At 22.5% G+C, this 19,709-nt stretch overlaps 2 protein-coding genes across 5 annotated transcripts in view; one reads left to right on the forward strand and one right to left on the reverse strand.

Annotated features, from left to right (window-relative positions):
- Positions 1-18,868, forward strand: part of LOC122502160 (fibrillin-1-like) — a 161,622-nt gene extending 142,754 nt beyond the window's left edge. For 2 of the 3 annotated variants that reach the window (XM_043612083.1, XM_043612085.1), the window contains 4 exons: positions 1,172-1,197; positions 1,879-1,950; positions 2,534-2,723; positions 18,168-18,868. In XM_043612083.1, coding sequence (XP_043468018.1) covers positions 1,172-1,197; positions 1,879-1,950; positions 2,534-2,723; positions 18,168-18,382 — 503 coding nt within the window. In that variant the 3' untranslated portion in view covers positions 18,383-18,868. The remainder of the gene's footprint in view (positions 1-1,171; positions 1,198-1,878; positions 1,951-2,533; positions 2,724-18,167) is intronic. The other variant, XM_043612084.1, reaches the window with a different exon arrangement.
- The window catches only part of LOC122502161 (sushi, von Willebrand factor type A, EGF and pentraxin domain-containing protein 1), a 240,126-nt gene that overhangs the window by 142,736 nt on the left and 77,681 nt on the right, over positions 1-19,709 (reverse strand). The gene's annotated exons all lie outside the window — the stretch shown is intronic.

Here is a 19,709-nt window from a genome sequence, read left to right on the forward strand (position 1 = left end):
TTTGAGAGCTTCGTCTGACCAAATTTTCTTCAACTACTTGAATAAGGATTTAAAAAAATTCCAAAACGTTTTTGTTTGCCTTAAATTTACTAAAACTACTTAAATCGAAAATTACAAATTTAAAAAACTTTTTAAAGAAGTTTTAAGTGTTTTGACTGACCAAATTTACTTTTACTACTTGTACAAGACCAAAACTGTTTATACTGCTTATAGAAAAATTTTGTTTAATATTTAAACATTTTGTCTGACCTAAATTTACTTGAACTACTAATTAAAATAACAATTTCAAGCTTTCAGACTATTTAAACTGTTTAAAAATATTTAGATCGTTTTGTCTGACTGAAACTGCTTTTACTACTTGAATAAGAATTTTTAGAATTCTAAAACGTTTTTGACTGACTTTAATTTACTTGAACTGCTGTAACTAAAAACTAAAAAATTTGGAAACTTTTCAATAAAGTTTTAATAGCTTCGACTGATTAAATTTACTTCTACTACTTGAAAGAAAATTTAAAAAATTCTAAAACGTTTTTGTCTGACTTAAATTTACTTAAACTACTTGAACCGAAAACTACAAATTTTGAGAACATTTTAAAGAAGTTTTAAATGTTTTGACTGATTAAATATACTTTGACTACTTGTAAAAAAAGTTTTAAAATTCTAAAACGTTTTTGTCTGACATAAATTGACTCGAACTACTTAAACCAAAACTTTCGCTTTTATAGAACTTTTGAAAAATATTTTGAGCTTTTTGGTGTGATTTTAAATTATTTATAATCAACTTTTAAGTTTGAATAAATTTTTTTAATTTAAACGTATATAAAATTTTTTAACATAATTTTTGTTTACATCTAAACAGAAAATATCTTTGAATTAAACATAATTCAAACAAATATTATTTTTGAATCAAAGCAGAAGATATTTTTTATATATATCGGGATTAAGCTTACAAACTAATTTTAATTAAACAAAATTGCTTAAAATTATTTTTCTATTTGAATTAAGTATAATGTTTTCTGAGTATTATAGTAATAATACAATTTAATTATTGTATTTATTATTTATTATTAATATTATTATATTTAATTATTGTAGTAATATTACAAACTTTTTGAAAAATTATCTGTAGGTACAATTTGTCTAATTTTGTATTTATTTTCTGTTCGAACAGAAGCTGAACATCATGAAAATTCAGAGGTAAGCCGGATATCATTACCAACCAATATATATATATATATATTTAGAAACCTCCTTTTTGTCCATTCAAAAGTAAAAAGCACAGCTTTTACTCTAGATGTCATTTTTGTTCTCATCCTTATAAAGATTTCTTTCTATTTTATGCTGGGTCACGTGGTCATTCTTTTTCTTTTTCTTTCATTTTTTTTTTTCAAAGAGAAAAGTAAAATAAAACGGATTCCTGGTTGAGAAAATGTTACTAGAGAAGTGGACTGTAGAAAAGGAAGGTGAGGGTGGGAGGGGAAAGGGGCGCGAGATGTATACGAAAGGTCGAAGGAAAGCCTGATTGTTTCAAGAAAAGTAGATTAAAGCAAGAGAAAAGCTTTTGCAGGAGGCATCAATGGAAAGTTTTTTGTGTATTTTTATCTCGAAAGATTCTTAATTTCTTCCTTCTTTTTTTTTTTTTTTTGCTCCTCCCTACTTTAATTTTACTGTCTACGTAACCCATTACAATAAAATTTTAATTGTTTTTTGCCCTTTCTTTTAATTTTTTTTCTTTTTTAATTTTTCTTCTCATTTTCATTATATATATATATGTACGATTTTTTTGTTTTAATTTAAAAAGGGAATGGGTGGAAAATTTTAATCCTTTGCTTGCTAAAGACGATTTGTAGAAAATAAATTTTTTGCTCGTTTTCACAGAACAAAATTTATAAGAAAATGCTGATTTGTCCAGATCGACCGCCTCAAATAGTGCCTGAAAATTCGTTTAGAGTGAGTTCAATATTAATTGTAAAAAATAAAAAATTTTATATGTCTGATAGATTTTTAATTAATTGAATATATACAAACGTTTGGTAATTAAAAAAAATTATTAATCTGTTGTAATATTTTTTTTTTTTTGAAAAAAGAATTTACAAATTTTTAAATTCAAGACTTTGATTAGGATTTTTTTTTAATTATTTTTTTTCTTTTAAATATTTTTATTTATTATAATGGTAATTAAAAAAAATTATTAATCTGTTGTAATATTTTTTTGGGGAAAAAAGAATTTGCAAATTTTTAAATTCAAGATTTTGATTATGATTTTTTTTTCTTTTAAATATTTTTATTTATAATAATGGTAATTAAAAAAAAAAATTATTAATCTGTTGTAATATTTTTTTAGGGAAAAAAGAATTTGCAAATTTTTATAATGAATAAATTAATATTATGAATAAAAATATTTTAAAGAAAAAAAAATATTTTAATTCATTATAATAATACCTGTATGGTGTGTAAAAACGTAAAAAGTAAAAACTAAAAATATATGAAAAGTGGTGGAAAATGAAAATGGAGAACTTTAATCTTTTTGCAGATTCCTCGCGGGTGTTACACGAGATACACTCGTATGTTTTCTGGAACGTATGCAGTTCAAAATTATCGTACTCATTCTCGTCGACAGGATGAATATAACACTAGAGCCGCTGCCTATCATCAAGTGCATCCAATTTTACGAACGCGACAACAGGATCAAACACGAGTATATCCCCTCGTCGACTGTAAGTGTATGTGTTGTTGTTTGTGTTTCTTTTTTTCAAACTAATTTTAGAAATAATTACTTTTCATCATCCTTCTTCTCTAATTTTCTTTAAATTAAAATTACTTTTTTTTTTATTTTTTTTTTCACGTGATGTTAAAATATATCAGAGAGCAGGAGCAGTTATTTTGTAAACTAAAATAAAAAGGACAAAAATCATATTAAACAAGTTCGTAACTTCGTTTATAATGCGCGGGAAAAAAAGGAGTAAAGAAAATATTTTCCAAGCAAATAAAGAAAGAGGAGATTTTTCTTTCTCTTTTATTTTTTACAAACAAATTTTTTTTATTAGTAATATTATATTATGTATAAACAGAGGGAAAATGATAATGAAATAGAAAAAAAATTTGTTCATTATATTCAATGCAGGTAAAATTTTTGTAGCTGAAAATGAATAAATTTATTTTTAGAGTAATGAAGAATATCTTGTAGAGAAGAAGGAAAATAATTACGCACATATTTTATTTTATTTATAACTGAATACAATTCTTTTGTTAAATTTTTTTGGTGCATATTAATTTTTTTTAAATATAGCTTAGTTTAACATATTTAATGTAGAATAATTTTTAAAGCATGAATATTGACATTTTTCACAAAAGAATTAATATTTTGATCTAAAATTGACCTAGTCTTGTTTTTTCGCTACAGAATTGACCTAAACTTGTTTTTTCGCTTTAGAATTGACCCAAAATTGCATGTATTTTAAACTTTATAAAATTGACTTAATTTTGACCAACAATTTACTCATAAAGATAAAATTTCGACCTAAGATTGACCTAATATTTTTTTCACTACAGAATTGACCCAAAATCCAATGTATTTTGAACTTTAACATCAAATTGACCTGATTTTGACCAACAATTTCAATAAAAAAATTTAATTTCGCCCTAAAATTGACCTAGTCTTTTTTTAGCGTTTTTTCAACCCAAGATTACATATATTTTAAACTTGAATATATAATTGACCTAATTTTGAAAAACAATTTCTACACAACAAGAAAATATTGACCTAAAATTGACCTAGTTTTGTTTTTTTCGATATTGAATTGACCAAAAATTGCAAATATTTTCAACTTAAATATAAAATTAACCTAATTTTGACCAACAGTTTCCACAGAAAAATTAAATTTCGATCTAAAATTGATCTAATATTGTTTTTCGCTACATCATTGACCTAAAATTGCAGGTATTTTATACGTTAATATAAAATTGACCTAATTTTGAACATCAATTTCCACAAACAAGAAAATTTCGACCTAAAATGTACCTAATCTCCAGTATTGATCCAAAATTTAATGTATTTTAATCTTTTTTATAAAATTGACCTAATTTTGACCAACAATTTCAAAAATCAAAATTTAATTTTGAGCTAAAATTGACCTTGTCTTGTTTTTTCGCTACAGAATTGACCCAAAACTGCATTTATTTTAAACTTCAATATAAAATTAAACTAATTTTGAACGATTTTCAAAAAACAAATTAAATTTTGTCCTAAAATTTACCTAAACTTGTTTTTTTGTTACAGACATGACCCAAAATTGCATGTAGGTATTTCGAACTTCATGAAATTGACCTAATTTTGACCAACAATTTACACACACAATTTTCTACCTAAAATTGACCTAATGTTTTTTTCGCTAAAATTTGACCCACAATTGCAATTATTTTATACTTCAATATGAAATTGACCTAATTTTGACCAACAATCTCCATACAAAAATAAAATTTCGACCTAAAATTGTTTTTTTTATTAATTTTATTGAACTATTATTAAATAATTACTATTATGATGATAATATTTATTTATATTATTTATATAATATTATAATTAAATAATATTGAATAATTTAATTAATAATACGACCTAAACATGTTATTCACTACAGAATTTACCAAAAATTGCATTTATTTTAAACTTGAATATAAAATTAAACTTATTTTGAACAACAATTTTTACAAAATAATAAAATTTGGACCTATAATTAACCTTATCTTTTTTTTTCGCTAAAGTATTGACCAAAAATTGCATGTATTTTCAACTTTACAAAATTGACCTAATTTTGATCACCAATTTCCACACAAAAAACAAAATTTCGATCTGAAATTGACATAATTTTGTTTTCCGTTACAGAATTGACCGAAAATTGCATGGATTTCAATATTTATAAAATTGACCTAATTTTGACCAACAATATCCACTCAAAAATAAAATTTCGACATAAAATTGACCTTGTCTTGTTTTTTCAAATACAGAATTGACACAAAATTGCATGTATTTTAAACTTTCTAAAATTGACCTAATTTTGACCATCAATTTGCACAAAAAAATAAAATTTCGACCTAAAATTGACGTAATTTTGTTTTTTTGCTACAGAATTGACAGAAAATTACATGAATTACAAAATTTAGAAAATTTATCTTCTTTGGCCAACAACTTCTACACAGAAATAAAATTTCGACCTAAAATTGACCTAATTTTGTTTTTTTGCTACAGAAGTAACAGAAAATTACATGAATTTCAAAATTAAAAAATGTCTTATATTGATTAACAATTTTCAAACAAAAATAAAATTTCGACCTAAAATTGACCTAATATTTTTGTTCGCTACAGTTTTGACCTAAAATTTCATGCATTTTAGCATAAAATTGATTTACTTTTATGGCCAACTGCAGCAAGATTATGTAACAATTAATTCTGCAATTTGTCACAATTAAGCATGACATTTTATTGTAATATTGACCTAATTTTACCCACAATATTATGACCTTATATTGACCTAAAAATAATGCAGTGATTAAAATAAAAATAAAAATTCTTTTTTATAGTATTTTTGAAAGTGTCTTTTGCATAAATCACTTTTTTGAAAAAAACAATGAATGCAATTTTTCATATTCCACTGCTCTTCTTCTCTTTTTTTGTGGGATTTTTGTTCTCCTTCTTGTAGAAAAAAAGAGTGGAAAGCGCGTTTTGTAAATAACTTTTAAAAATTTCATGCATACATACATTTAATTAAAATCAAAAATAAATATATATTTTTGAATAAAAATTATAAACTCAATTTGTTTGATGTTCTTTGTTGTTTATTTTGATAACGAAAAGAATGCATCACAGAAGTGAATTCAATTTTTGAAATTAATGAAAATACATCGTAAATAAAAGTAAATAAAACAAATGTCAGAGGAAATATGTGAAATAATTATTTATTATTTGAAAAGCGTAGGTTTCCGATTTCGTATATATAATTTAAAAGTCGTATTTAATTTCATCAGAAACAAAAGAATTGCGTTTTTATAATGGTTATAGCGGCAAATATGTTAATTAATAGTGACAAGCTTTCTTCTTTTTTTTGTTATTGAATTGAGAATATTGTGTTATTATTTTTTTTTGGGAGAAAAATTTTATTGTATTTGAAATAAAATTGTTAATTTATTTTGATCATGAGGCTGAAAGTCGTGTTGAGTCCTAATCGAACTCAAACAATAAAGAAATCGTCGGGATGTTAAACATCGAAGTGCCAGCAAAATTTGTCTTAACCTTACAATCATTACCACCTTTTGTATTGGAAAGTCTTTTTGCTTTGATTTTGGTACTACTTCTGTCAGTGCCAGTAATCATTCGAATTTATCAATTTTTCGTACGTATTTAATATATTATTTATTTATTATATTATATTTATTAAAGTTTTTCTAAAATACATTTTATTGAACTTTTTTTTTATTAACAAGGAAATGATACGCGCGCGAAACGCTGTATTCCATTTATTATTTTGTAAACTTAAAAATGTTATTTTTTCAAGAATTTTAATATAAATTCAATTAATAAATAAATACATTAATTAATTAATTCAATCAATAAAATAATCTTGATGAAATTTTTTTACAAGAATCATTATTCTCAAAATTTTTTTTATAAAATTCTTTAAAAAAAATCAATTATTTTCAAAAATTCAGATAAAATTCTTCGAAACAATTTAATTATTTTTCTAAATTATAAATTAAAAAACTCATCGAAACAATTCAATTTTTTTTTATAAATAAGAAAATTCTTCGCAAGAATGAAAATATTTTTATAAATTATAGAATCCTTCAAAGGAATTTAATTATTTTCATAAAGAATGAAATGTTTTGGAGTAATTTAATTATATTTTCAATACAATTTTAATTACATTTTCTCAAAAGAATACCATTATTTTTAATAATATTATGTAAATTCAATTATTTTCAAGTGTTTTAATAAAAATTCAATTATTTTCAACAATTCTGATAAAAAACTCTTTGAAACAATTCAATTATTTCTATAAATAGTAAAATTCTTGTCAAGAATTTAATTATTTTTGTAAATAATGAAATTCTTTTGAAAAATTCAATAATTTTCAATAAAAATTTTAATTTTATTAATAATTTTAATTTTAATAAAATTTCTAGGAAAAAATTCAATTCTATTCATGATAATTTTAATAAAATTTCTCTACCAGATCCAATTATTTTTAAAATTTGTGATAGAATTTTTCTCAGCAATTCAATTGTTCTCAAAAGTTTTGAATAAAATTCTTTGTAAATTTCAATTATTTTTCAAAATTTTCAAATAAAATTATTTTTAAAAATTACAATATTTTTACGAAATTTAATGAAATTTTTTTTAAAAAATGTAATTATTTACAAAAACTATGATAAAATTGTTTAAAAGAAATTAATTTTCTATGAATAATTTTAATATAATTTAGTAGGAAACTTTTAATTGCAATTAATAATAAACACGATTATTTTAAAAACTTGAATGAAATTTTTCATAAAATCCAATTATTTTCAAAATTGTCATTAAAAATTATTTTAAAAAAGTTTATTATTGTAAAGAATTTTAATAAAAATCTTGCCAAGAATTAAATTATTTTCATTACAATTTTAATTACTTTTTCTCAAAAGAATACAATTATTTTTAATAATATTATTTAAATTCAATTATTTTCAAGTATTTTAATAAAAATTTAATTATTTTTAACAATTCTGATAAAAAATTCAATTTTTTTTATAAATTGTAAAATTCTTGTCAAGAATTCAATTATTTTTGCAAATAATCAAATTCTTCTGAAAAATTCAATTATTTTCATTACAATTTTAATTACATTTTCTCGAAAGAATTCACTTATTTGGAAAAATTTTTATAAAATTCTTGAAATGAATTCAATTACATATATTCAAAATTTTTTTATAAATACTTTATAAGAATTTAATTAGGTATTTCTAAAAATAATTGAATTCTTGAATAGAATTTTATTAAAACTTTTTAAATAATTGAATCCCTGTCAAAAAAAATTTATAATTTCTACAAATAATTGATTTTTTGTAAAATTTAAAAATTAAATAAGTGAATTTTTGAGAAGAATTTTATGAAAATTGTATTTAAAAGAATGAAATTTTATAACAATAATTGAATTTTTTTAAAAGTTTTTTTAAGTAATTAAACTCTTGTTCAATTTTTACAAAATTTTAAAAAATAATTGAAATTTTCAAAGAAATCAATTAAAATTGTATTGAAAGTAAGTGAAATCCTGATAAGAATTTTATTATTTTTATGAAAATAATTGAATTTTTTACGAAGATTTTTATTATTTATAAATTGTCTTTTTGCAAAGAATTTTTATACAGTTATTGAAAAAAAAAATATTAAAAAAACTCCACTATTTTCAAGAATATTGAAATTATTTCGTAAAAACAATTCAATTATTTTAAAGAATTTTAATAAAAATCTTTCCAAGAATTAAATTATTATTTTTAATACAATTGTAAATTTATTTTTTTATGAAAGAATTCAATTATAGAAATAAATATTAATTAATTCTTTAATTTTGTTTTTATTTCTTACGTTTTGAGGAAAGTTTTTCTCAGTTTTTCCAAAGTTGAAATTAGGAATAAAATTTTTTTACCGAGTAATATTTTTCTATTTAGGATGATTCGCATAAAGGTTTTTCAAAGCCGCCACTCCCGCGTAAAGTCAGTTTTTCAACTATCAAGCAGCGAACGATTGTTATGCACTATCCGACAGTGCCGATAAAATCAACATCGAGTTCCAGTTTGAGTTTCAATGTCACACCAGTTCGCAATACAATTTCTTCGCCAATTACAAAAGCAAGTGATGAAAATATCAAAAATGAGAATAAATTGAGAAATATTTTCCAAGATCCAGTTCCATTGAATCAGTCGACATCATTTGTTGCGACAAATTTTGAAGTTCCAGTCGTTGATATTTCGTCGGTTGATTATGTGGCCTATAGACATAAATTAATTGAGTCATTATTGAAGAAACGTTTCAATGAAAAACAAGCGCCCGGCGATATGGTGTGGAATACGATTTGTTTGAATTCGACAAATTCAAATATCGAGAGGGACATAAAAAATAAGTCGGGATACAATTTATTTGGAATTGAAGACAGTCCAGAGCCGGGGAAGGCAATTAAGAAACGAGAATTAGAATATTTACATCCATTGGATCATTTTTTAATTCAAAGTTATAAGAAACCAAAGACATCGGACAAAGCGACGGGAACAAAGGAATCGGAGACGGAAATTGATCAAGTACCGGAATTAGTGGGGAGGATTAAGAAGAATGGAAGTGTTCTTTCGAGAAGAAAATGTAGTAGTGTGAATAATTCCCGTATGACAGTGAATACGAATTTCTCTGTTGACGTTGTCAATAATAATTCCAATGTTAAAATGATAGAACTGCTTAATAATGAGACAGAGAATTTATTCCAACGTTCGAATCTTCCGAAAGTTGACGTCAAGATTGACAACAATTCACCAGGATCACAAGTACTTTGAAAAATTCCTAATTTTCAAATTTACTTTATTTTTTTATTTTTCATTATTCTTATCGTTTTTTTACTTTTTTTATTTTTTATTACTAAAACTTTTCGAGATATACTTTATTTTTTTATATTTCATTATTCTTATCGTTTTTTTATTTTTTTTATTATTAAAATTTTTCGACATTTACTTTCTTTTTTTATTTTTCATTATTCTTATCATTTTTTATTTATTTATTTTTTATTATTCAATTTTTTCGAGATTTGGAAATAATTTATCAAGGTTTACACAGATCAGGGAAATCAGGAAAAAGTCAGAAATTAGAAATTATTGCAGAAATTCAATTATTTTTAAAAGTATAATAAAATTCTTTGTGGAAATTCAATTACGGAGAATAATTTGAAAAAAATTTTGGTGAAAATTCAAGTTTCTTTATAAATAATAAATTTTTTTACAGAAATTCAATTATTTACATAAATTTCAAAAAATTCTTGTGAAAATTTCAATTATCTTTATAAATAATAAAATTCTACTTCAAAATTTAATTATTTTTAAAAATTCTAATAAAATTCTTGGAAAAGTTTCAATTATTTTCAAAATTATCCTGAAATTTTAATTCCTGAAATTCAATTATGTTCAAAAACACTAAAAATAATTGAATTTTGGAGAAGTTACAAATGATTGCAGAAATTTAATTATTTTCAAAAATAATGTCACAATATAAATTATATTTAATACAAATTGAATTAAATTATTCGAAATAATTTAATTGTTCCTCTAAATTTTCATAAAATTCTTCCAAAAACTTAAAATACTTATTACAAATATTTTAATAAAATCCATCGCAATAATTCAATTATTTTCACAAATAATAACCTTTTCCACCGGAATTCAATTATTTAAACAAAATAATAAAATTCGTCGCAAAGAATTCAATTATTTTCAAAATTATTAAAAATTTTACTAGAATTCAATTATTTGCATGTTTCCTATAAATTTCTTCGCAAAAATTAAATTATTTCCATAAATAATAAAATTCTTTGCAGAAATTCAATTATTTTTAAAAAATTTTAATAAAATTGTTCGCAAAAATTCAATTATTTTCAATACAATTTCAATAAAATTTCTCAAAAAAATTTAATTATTTTTGAAAATTTGATAAAAAAAAACTACACAAAAAATCCATTATTTTGAAAATTTTGGTTTAAATTCTTTATGAGAATTGGAATATTTTTAATCTAGTTTTAATTAAATTCCTTAAAAAAATTCAATTATTTTCGAAAATTTTAATAAAATTCTTAGCATGATTTTAATTATTTTCATCATTCATACAATTTCTTGCAAGATTTTAATTATTTTCATAAATAATAAAAATTTCACAGGAATTTAATTATTTACAAATTTTTTTATAAACTTTGCAAAAATTCAATTATTTTAATATGTTATAAATTTTTTTTACAAGAATTCAGCTAATTTTATAAATAAAAATTTTTTATTTTTGCAAACAATAACATTTATCACAGAAATTCAATTATTTAAAAAGATTTAATAAAATTCGTTGCAAGAATTCAATTATTTTTACAAATAATAACCTTTTCCACCAGAATTCAATTATTAAAACAAAATTAATAAAATTTGTTAATAAAATTCTTTGTGAGATTTCAATTTTCTTTATGTTTATAAATATTAAAATTTCATTTTGCAATTTATTATTTAATAATTAAAAAAAATTCTAAAAAAATTCTACGCAAACATTTAATTATTTTCATAAATAATAAAACTCATCACTAAATTTCAATTATTTTTAATACAATTTTAATCGAGTTTCTGGAAATTTATTTAAATAAAAAAAATTAGTTTATTTAATTTATTTATTTATTAAAATTTGTTAAAAGAATTCAATTATTTAACAATTTGTTGATAAAACTTGTTATGCGAATGTAATTTTCAGGGACATTCAATTATTTAATATAAATTATTTATTTTTGTATTTTTTTAAATAATTGAATTCTCGTAGAAATTTCTAATAAAAATTGAACTAAAAATGAATTTCCGTTAAAAATTTAAATAATAATTGAATTTTTAGAAATAATTAAATTTCGAAAAGGTTTCAAATTAAAATTTTGTAAATTTAAATTTTTTATACTTTAAACTAACAATTCTGTAAAATTAATTTTTTTAAAAAAGTGTAATTGAATTTTCTTTATCTTATAAACAGCAAAATTATTTGATGAAATTGAATTATTTAAACAATTTTTTTTTCTGTAACGTTTTGTCTGGCTTAAATTCACTTGAACTACTTAAACTAAAAATTAATAACTTTTGGAACTGATAAAAAATTTTTAAGCATTTTTCGGTTGATTAAATATACTTACACTACTTGTATGAGAAGTTTAAACAATTTTAGAAACTTTTGATTGGCAAAATTTTCAGAAATTATTGAATTTAGAAAAGGTTTCAAATTTTGAAAATTCAAAATCTTTGAAAATTTGAATTTTTCATACTCAAAGAACTTTTTGAAAAATTATTAAAAATAATTGATTTAAAGAAGAAAAAAAGAAATTTGTAAAGAAATGTAATAGAAATTTTTCTTGAGTATCTAATAATTTTTGGAGTTAATCAGAATATTTTTTAGGTTCAGGAAAAATGTCAAATTTCTTTTCTCAAAATCAGCGAAAAGTGAGGGAAAAATAAAATAAAATTTTTTTCTCGAAATCATTGAAAAGTCAGGGAAAAATAAAATAAATTTTTTTTCTCAATATCAGCGAAAAGTCAGGGAAAGACAAAATTAAATTTTTGTTTATTATAAACCCTGTTTATTAAAATTGATAATTTTTTTTTCTTAAAGAGAAAACCGCCGAGAACACCAAAAGGAAAATTAAGTTGCGGTAGTCTTCAGAAGACGAATAAATCAACAAGATCCAGTCAATTTGTGATTTTGGATGACACCAAAAATCATGGACTCGAGGAAATAAAACGAGAAGATCCCAATTATTTTTCGGCGAGTTCCAGTGAAGTTTGTAGTTTACCGAGTAAAATGAGAAGTTCCAAGTGTTCCTTCAGGTCGGGAAAAAATCAGGAAAACGACACCCAACCGTTTTGGTTTTTCGGGAATAAAACAAATTCCTTTAATCGAAAATACGGAGTCACGAGACCGCGATCCGGTGGTAAAGTGTCACCGGAAAAGATCAAAGACTGGAATAGTAATACATCGTCAGCTTCCGGAAGTCGTTGCACGACACCGCGTTACAAACGATCAACAAGTCCAGAGAAAAAAAATCCCGATGCCAAAACTAATGAAATAGAAGAAAATTTAAATTTCGATCCAATAGAAACTGAAAATGATGAAAATGATGAAAATAATGAAAATAATGAAAATAATGAAAACAACGAAAATTCAAAATTAAATCCAAGTTTGATGATAAAAAATGACGAAAACGAAAATTCACCAAAAGAAACAAGTGTTCCATTGTCGAACACAACTTTTGATAAATCGAACAGCACTTTAGCGGCAACGGGGAAAAAATCATTAACTCGACCAACATCGGCACAAATTGGAATGAAAAATTCCCAACAATCATCATCGAGACCAAATTCACGTTCACGTTATTCGGAATCGCATTTACCTGTTTTTATTAAAAATCATCTTGGCAGCAGAAATAGACTGAATTCAGATAGTTTACTGGCGGAGAAGGAGGGATTTAATCGTAAATTAAAATCCGCTGAGGGTCCAAAAAGTTGTCGAACCAGCAGACTTCAAAGACCAAAAACTGCAAGTTCCATTTTATGCGGTGATTCCACGAGGAAAGTTGAACCAAATACATTTGAAAAGGACGATGCACTTAAAAGGCGTGGTATCAAAAGAGCAGTAACGCCAAATATTCAAATAATGAAAAAAAAATCACAGTCTGCAAGTAGTCGGGATTTTGATCAAATGGGAAAATCTGATTCACAGGTGTGTGAATTTTATCTTTAATATAACTTTTAACTAATTGTAGTTAATTACATTAATTTTAAAAGGAAAACAAAAAAAATAATTATTTTTTATATTTTATTTTTTTTATACGTTTATACTTATTTTTTTACAATTATTTTTATAAAATTCAAACAATTTTGGAAATTCGTCTTCAAAATAATGGTAAATTGGAAAGTATTTGAACTACCTCGGACTAAAATTAATTATATTTAAGACTCTTAAACTAAATTTTTGTGGAAAAATTTTTTTAAAAAATCTATTTTTTATATTTTGGAGTTAGGGGTGCTTTTTTCGAAATTCAATTCAAAGCCAATTAAGAGCTCTAAATAAGCTCTAAATTATAGAAGAATAAAATTTAAAAATTTTTTTAAATAAATAATTTTATAATTTAAGTTTATAAACTTTTTGAACAGTTTCAAGAATTTTTTAAGACATTCAGGCCTCGGATATTGTGACTTTTTTTAAACTTTCTTCGACTATTTTAAAAAAATGCGCCTTTTTTCGACTTATTTTCAAAAATTACGACTGTTTCGACTTTTTTCAAAATGTTGCAGCAAAATACCAATTTTTTTGTATAAAATGCAACTTACTTCGATTTTTCTAAGGTGAAAAATAACTAGACAAATTTTCCAAAATTATATTTTTAAATAATTTTTTTACGATAATAAAATCTTAAAAAGTATCCTAAAAATTTTTAGAATAATTCAAATAATTAATTAAATTATCCAAAATTTTGATGAAAAATCTTTAAGTGTAAATTTTAAAATGAAAATTTTTCTTTTAAAAATTATATTAAAATATTTTAGAAAAAAGAAATTTTTAGAATTTTTCAAAATTTTTAATTAAAATTCTTTAAAAAAATTTATTAGTTTTCCATAACTTACAGAAATTCTTTTAAGAAATTCAGGTATTTTCAAAAAAAATATACGTATAATTAAAAAAATTTAGAATAATTGAAATTTTGTAAAATTTAATTGACAAAAGTTTATTTTTTTTAAAGTATTTTATTACAATTTTTAAACATCAACTTTTGGAGAATTTTAATTGCAAATTTTTAAAATAATTAAATTCTCAAAAATTGTTTATGTAAAAACTTCAAGTGTAAATTTTAAAATGAAAACTTTCTTCTACAAATTATGATAAAATATTTTAGAAAAAAGAAGTTTTTAGAATTTTTTCATTATAATTGTTTCAAATTTTAAATATTACAATATTTTCACTTACATATTTCAAAAAATTCAAATACCCACAAAAAATTAATAACAATAACATTAAAATTTTTTAGAATTATTTGTAACATTTTGAAAAAGACAATTATGTTCAAAATTTTTAATAAGAATTCTTGAAAAAAATTTATTAGTTTTCTCTAACTTACAGAAATTCTCTTAAGAAATTCAATTATTTTCAAAAAATTACAGTACAATATTTTTAAAAAACTAATTCTTAGAAATGTTTTACCATAATTTTTTAACAATCAATTTTCTACGAACAAAGTAAATTAAAATTATTAAAAATTTAATTTTTCAGACCTAATAGAATTTTAGATAAAACATGTTTATATTATTTTATAATTAAAATTCTTTAAAAGTTTTATTATTTTTTTTTTATATTTTCCAGAAATTCTTTTATTTTTAGAAGTATTTATCAAATTTGAAATTTTTATAATAGATTTTATCAAATTTCAATTATTATTATTAGATTGTATCAAAATTCATTTATTTAGAAATGTTTCAGTTGTACATTTAATTAAAACACTTTATCTTTCAAAAATTATTTAAAAATATTTTTAAAAAATTAATTTTAGGAATTTCTTTATTAGAGTTTTTTGAAAATATTATATCTTAATAACTTTTCAAAATAAACAATTATTATATAAAATTGAATTTTTGTTTTTAAATAATTGATTTAGAGATGAAATTTAGTTGAAAATTGTAGAAAATAATTGAATTTTGGAAGGACTATAATTGTAATTTTTAGAATGTATTTCGAAGGTTTTAATTGACAAAATTTTCTTTTACTACTTGCACAAGAATTCTTGATATTCTTAAAAAATTTTTTTTGGTATAAATTGACTAAATTACTTATAAACAAAAATTTTCACGTTTTGAAAATTCTGAATTGTAAAACGTTTCGTCTGACTTAAATTTACTTGAACTACTTAGACCGAAAGTTTCGTAACTTTTGAAATAGTAAGAAAAATTTTGAGTGTTTTAGCTGACCAAATCTATTTTTACTACTTATAGAAGAATTTTTTAAATTTTGTCTGACTTAAATTTACTTGAACTACTTAAAAAAATTTATTTTTATAAAATTCAAGTTTGTAAACTTTTGGAATTTTTTCAAAAATTTTTTAAGACATTTAACTCACCAAATCTTTTTTTTTTACTAATCGTAGAAAAATTTTAGAATTTTTAAAACGATTTGTCTGCTTTAAATTTATTTAAACTACTTAACAAAGAAAATTTTGACATTTTGAAAATTCTAAATTGAAAAACGTTTCGTCTGACTTGAATTTTCTTGAACTACTTAAACAAAAGAAAATTAGTAACTTTTGGAACTGATACAAATTTTTAAGCATTTTTCGCGTGACTTAATGTACTTTTATTACTGTTACAAGAAGTTTAAAAAATTTTTAAACGTTTTGTCTGATATAAATTTACTTGTACTACTTAAAAAAAACTTCAAGATTTTCAAAGCACAGTTTTTCTAAGACTATTAATTTGAGACGAGAAACGTAATAAAATTGTTACTGACGATAACTACTTTTATTACTAATAATAGTAGTTCAGAAATTCAGAAACGATATGTCTGACGTAAATTTACTTGAACTACTTAATTACTAGAGTTTACTATAGTTTGGAATTACTATAAAATGCTATAAGTGTTTTAACTGAATTTATAAAAAATCAGACTAGTTTTATTTAATTTTTACTACTTTTACTATATTTCTTTCCATACTAATTAAAACTTTATTAAAAATTAAATGTCATATTTAAATGTCAAACATTTTTTAATAAAGTTTGAAAAAAACGAATTTTTAAGGGTTCTAACTCCCAGGGTTGAAGGGGGGGGAAGGGGTAAAAATTTAGTTTGGGTGTAAAAAATGTGTCGAAAGTGGAGGGAGGGGGGAAGTAAAAATAAAGTGAAACATTAAAATAATTCTAATTTAAATACTTTTTAGAAATTAAAGTAAAACATTAAAATAATTAAAATTTAAATAACTTTTGATAAAAAAAAATTACGTTCTCTAGAAAGAAGAAAATGATAAATGGTATGAGTGCACGCCTCCAATGACAAAGTGGTCTTCCTCAAACACTGTACAAGACACACGAGGCTCAAGATCGAAAACTTGTAGTTTAACGTCAACGGCGCAAATTTCTAAACGTATTTCACAAAATGTACGACGAACTGAATCAAAGTCAAGTGGACCACGAAGTAAATTGAATTCCAGCATTCAGTCGAAGATAAATTCGTCGCAGTTAAAAATTGATGAAATCAATTCCACTTTAAATAGAGAAAACACTAATAGCAATAATAATAATAATAGTAGACAAATTTCACGAAGAAATATAAAAATTGGAAATACCGAATCGAGCACAAAAAATTATATGCACTATAAAAATAAAAAGAAAGAAATGCAAAAATTAAATTCACCCGGTGACAAAGAAAAATTGATTCCACTCGAGCAGACTAATAGTATTTCGTCAGAACTACAAAACGAACAGAAACAATCACAAAATGAAAAATTAAATCCTTACAGGCAGACTGAGAAAAATTTCAGTGAACAATTTTAATTTTCAATGATATTTTCAATTTTTTTCTTTTTTTTGATAAATTCTTTTCTATCGTCTTATTTTTGTATAATGTATTAATGTTTTTTTAAGAACATGTTTATCGGATTTTTATATTAAATTAGTTTTTTTTTGTCTAAAAAAAACTTTATATGACATGTTTTATGATTACAATTTTTTTCATTTGTTTCTTCTGCACTGTCGGAGAGAAACTTGCCTTTTGATTCACTTGGGACGTGGTAAACTTTTTTTTTTCTTCACAAAAATATAACTTTTATGGAATAAATTTCAACTTGAATGTAAATTTTTTGTTGACTGAATAATTTTTATAAAAAAAAGAAAAAATAAAAGAAAGAAAAAAATGAGATATGAAATTTAAGAGATTTTGTAAAATATCATTTTTTTCGAAAGTAGAGCAAATGCACCAGATGTGGTTATTATAATTTTTGTACGTATAATGTGAATTGAGATAGTAGCTTTTAGCGAGAAAACAATTTACCAGCAGTGGAGAAGATTACTCTCTAAAGAATTTTCTATTTGTTTATATTTTCACTTGACCTATTTTTTCATTTTTCATTGTTATTTTTTCTTTTTCTTTTTTTTTACTTTTTTTTCTTCCATTTTTTCCTAAATGTTAAAAAAAGAAATCTTAGGTGCAAAATTGAAGGGGAGTAAAAAATAATGTCAACACATAAAATTTGAAATTAATTTTAAATTCAGAATTTAAAAATTACGATTATGTGAAGAGTTCAAAAATACACCAGGTGTGTGTTTCTTTTTCAGTAAATATGAGTTCAAATGGTGATAAAAAATTGTAATAAAAATTGCTATAATTTTTCCAGATGAACAATCTAGTCAGAGGGAGTATCATCTGCAGCAGTTGCAGAGCCATCAGTATCTGCAGAAGCAGCAGATGTTGCAAAGACAGCATCAACAGCAGCAATTGCAGAGACAACATCAACATTATCAGGGAACTGATCACAGTTCCCGAACAAACGGTTATAGCCGAGGACGCGTTGAAACTAGAATACTCTCACGACGTAAATGTTGTACGTAGATAAAACATTCATAACAAAAAAAAAAAAAAACAAAAAAAAAATGAAAAGAAACAAAGATTCTCTTTTATCATCTGAAAAAATTTCACAACTGACAATTATTTCGAATTTTAACTATTCTCATTAACTTTATCTTTTCTCGTTTCATATTTTTTACTTAGAAATTTTATTAACTATAAAATATTTTTTTTTAGGTCTGTAAAGAAAAAATAATATTTATTTTCTACGGTGTTTAAATAATACGAAAATGTTCAGAAAGTAGGGAAAAAGTTTCTTTTTTATATTTGAAAACAATGGAGAAATATATAAGAAGTAATTTTTTCTTAAGAAGTATTTTTCTCTTTTTCGTCTGACTAAAAACTGACTAAATATTTTTTAACTACTGAAATTAAAAGAAAAAAAAACTAAACAAAAATATTGAAACATTCATGTCTGACTGAAAATTACTTGCACTACTCGAAATATTTTTCTGTCTGACTGAAACTGAACTTTACTACTGTTGTTAAAAAAGTATTAGTTTAAATTAGTCCTTTTCCAATAGTTTATATTTACTACTATAAGGATAAATTTTAAAAAATTTGAAAAATGTCTGACTCAAAATGAACTGTACTACTGATGTTAAAAAAAGTATTTTTTAAAATAGTTTTTTCAAAAGTTGATATTAAAATAAATAAAAAATATAATTGTTTTAATTGATATCTACTACTGTGAATAAATTAAAGAAACTTTAAAACGTAATGTCTGACTTAACATGACTTTTACTACTAAGCACGAAATTAAAAAATTTTAATTTTGTCTGACTGTAATTGACTTTTTCTACTGTTAAAAAAATATGAACAATGTTTTTTGGGACAAAACTACCTTTTACTACTTAGAATAAAATTACAAGAATTATGTCTGACTGTAAATTGCTAGCACTACTTGAAATAATTTTCTGTCTGACTGAAACGGAACTTTACTACTATTGTTAAAAAACTGTTTTTCAAAAATTAGTCCTTTCAAAAGTTCATATACTAAGAAAAAGTTTTTAAAAAAATTTGAAAAATGTCTGACTCAAAGTGACTTTTACTACTGAGAACAAAACTGAGAGATTTTCAACTTTTTGTCTGAGTTTAATTGACTTTTTCTACTTTTAGAAAAAAATATGAGAAATTCATGACTAAAATTACCATTTACTACTTAACATGAAATTACAAGAATTCTGTAAGATTATGTCTGACCGAAAATTGTTGACACTACTTACAGTAAAATATAAAAAGTATTTACTATTTTTATGTCTGAAATCTGAATAAAAAGTTTTTATTAAAAACTGACTATTACTGGAATTTC

The sequence above is a fragment of the Leptopilina heterotoma genome, unplaced genomic scaffold, assembly GCF_015476425.1.
Source record: "Leptopilina heterotoma isolate Lh14 unplaced genomic scaffold, ASM1547642v1 Lhet_220, whole genome shotgun sequence".
NCBI classification, from domain to species: Eukaryota; Metazoa; Arthropoda; class Insecta; order Hymenoptera; family Figitidae; genus Leptopilina; species Leptopilina heterotoma.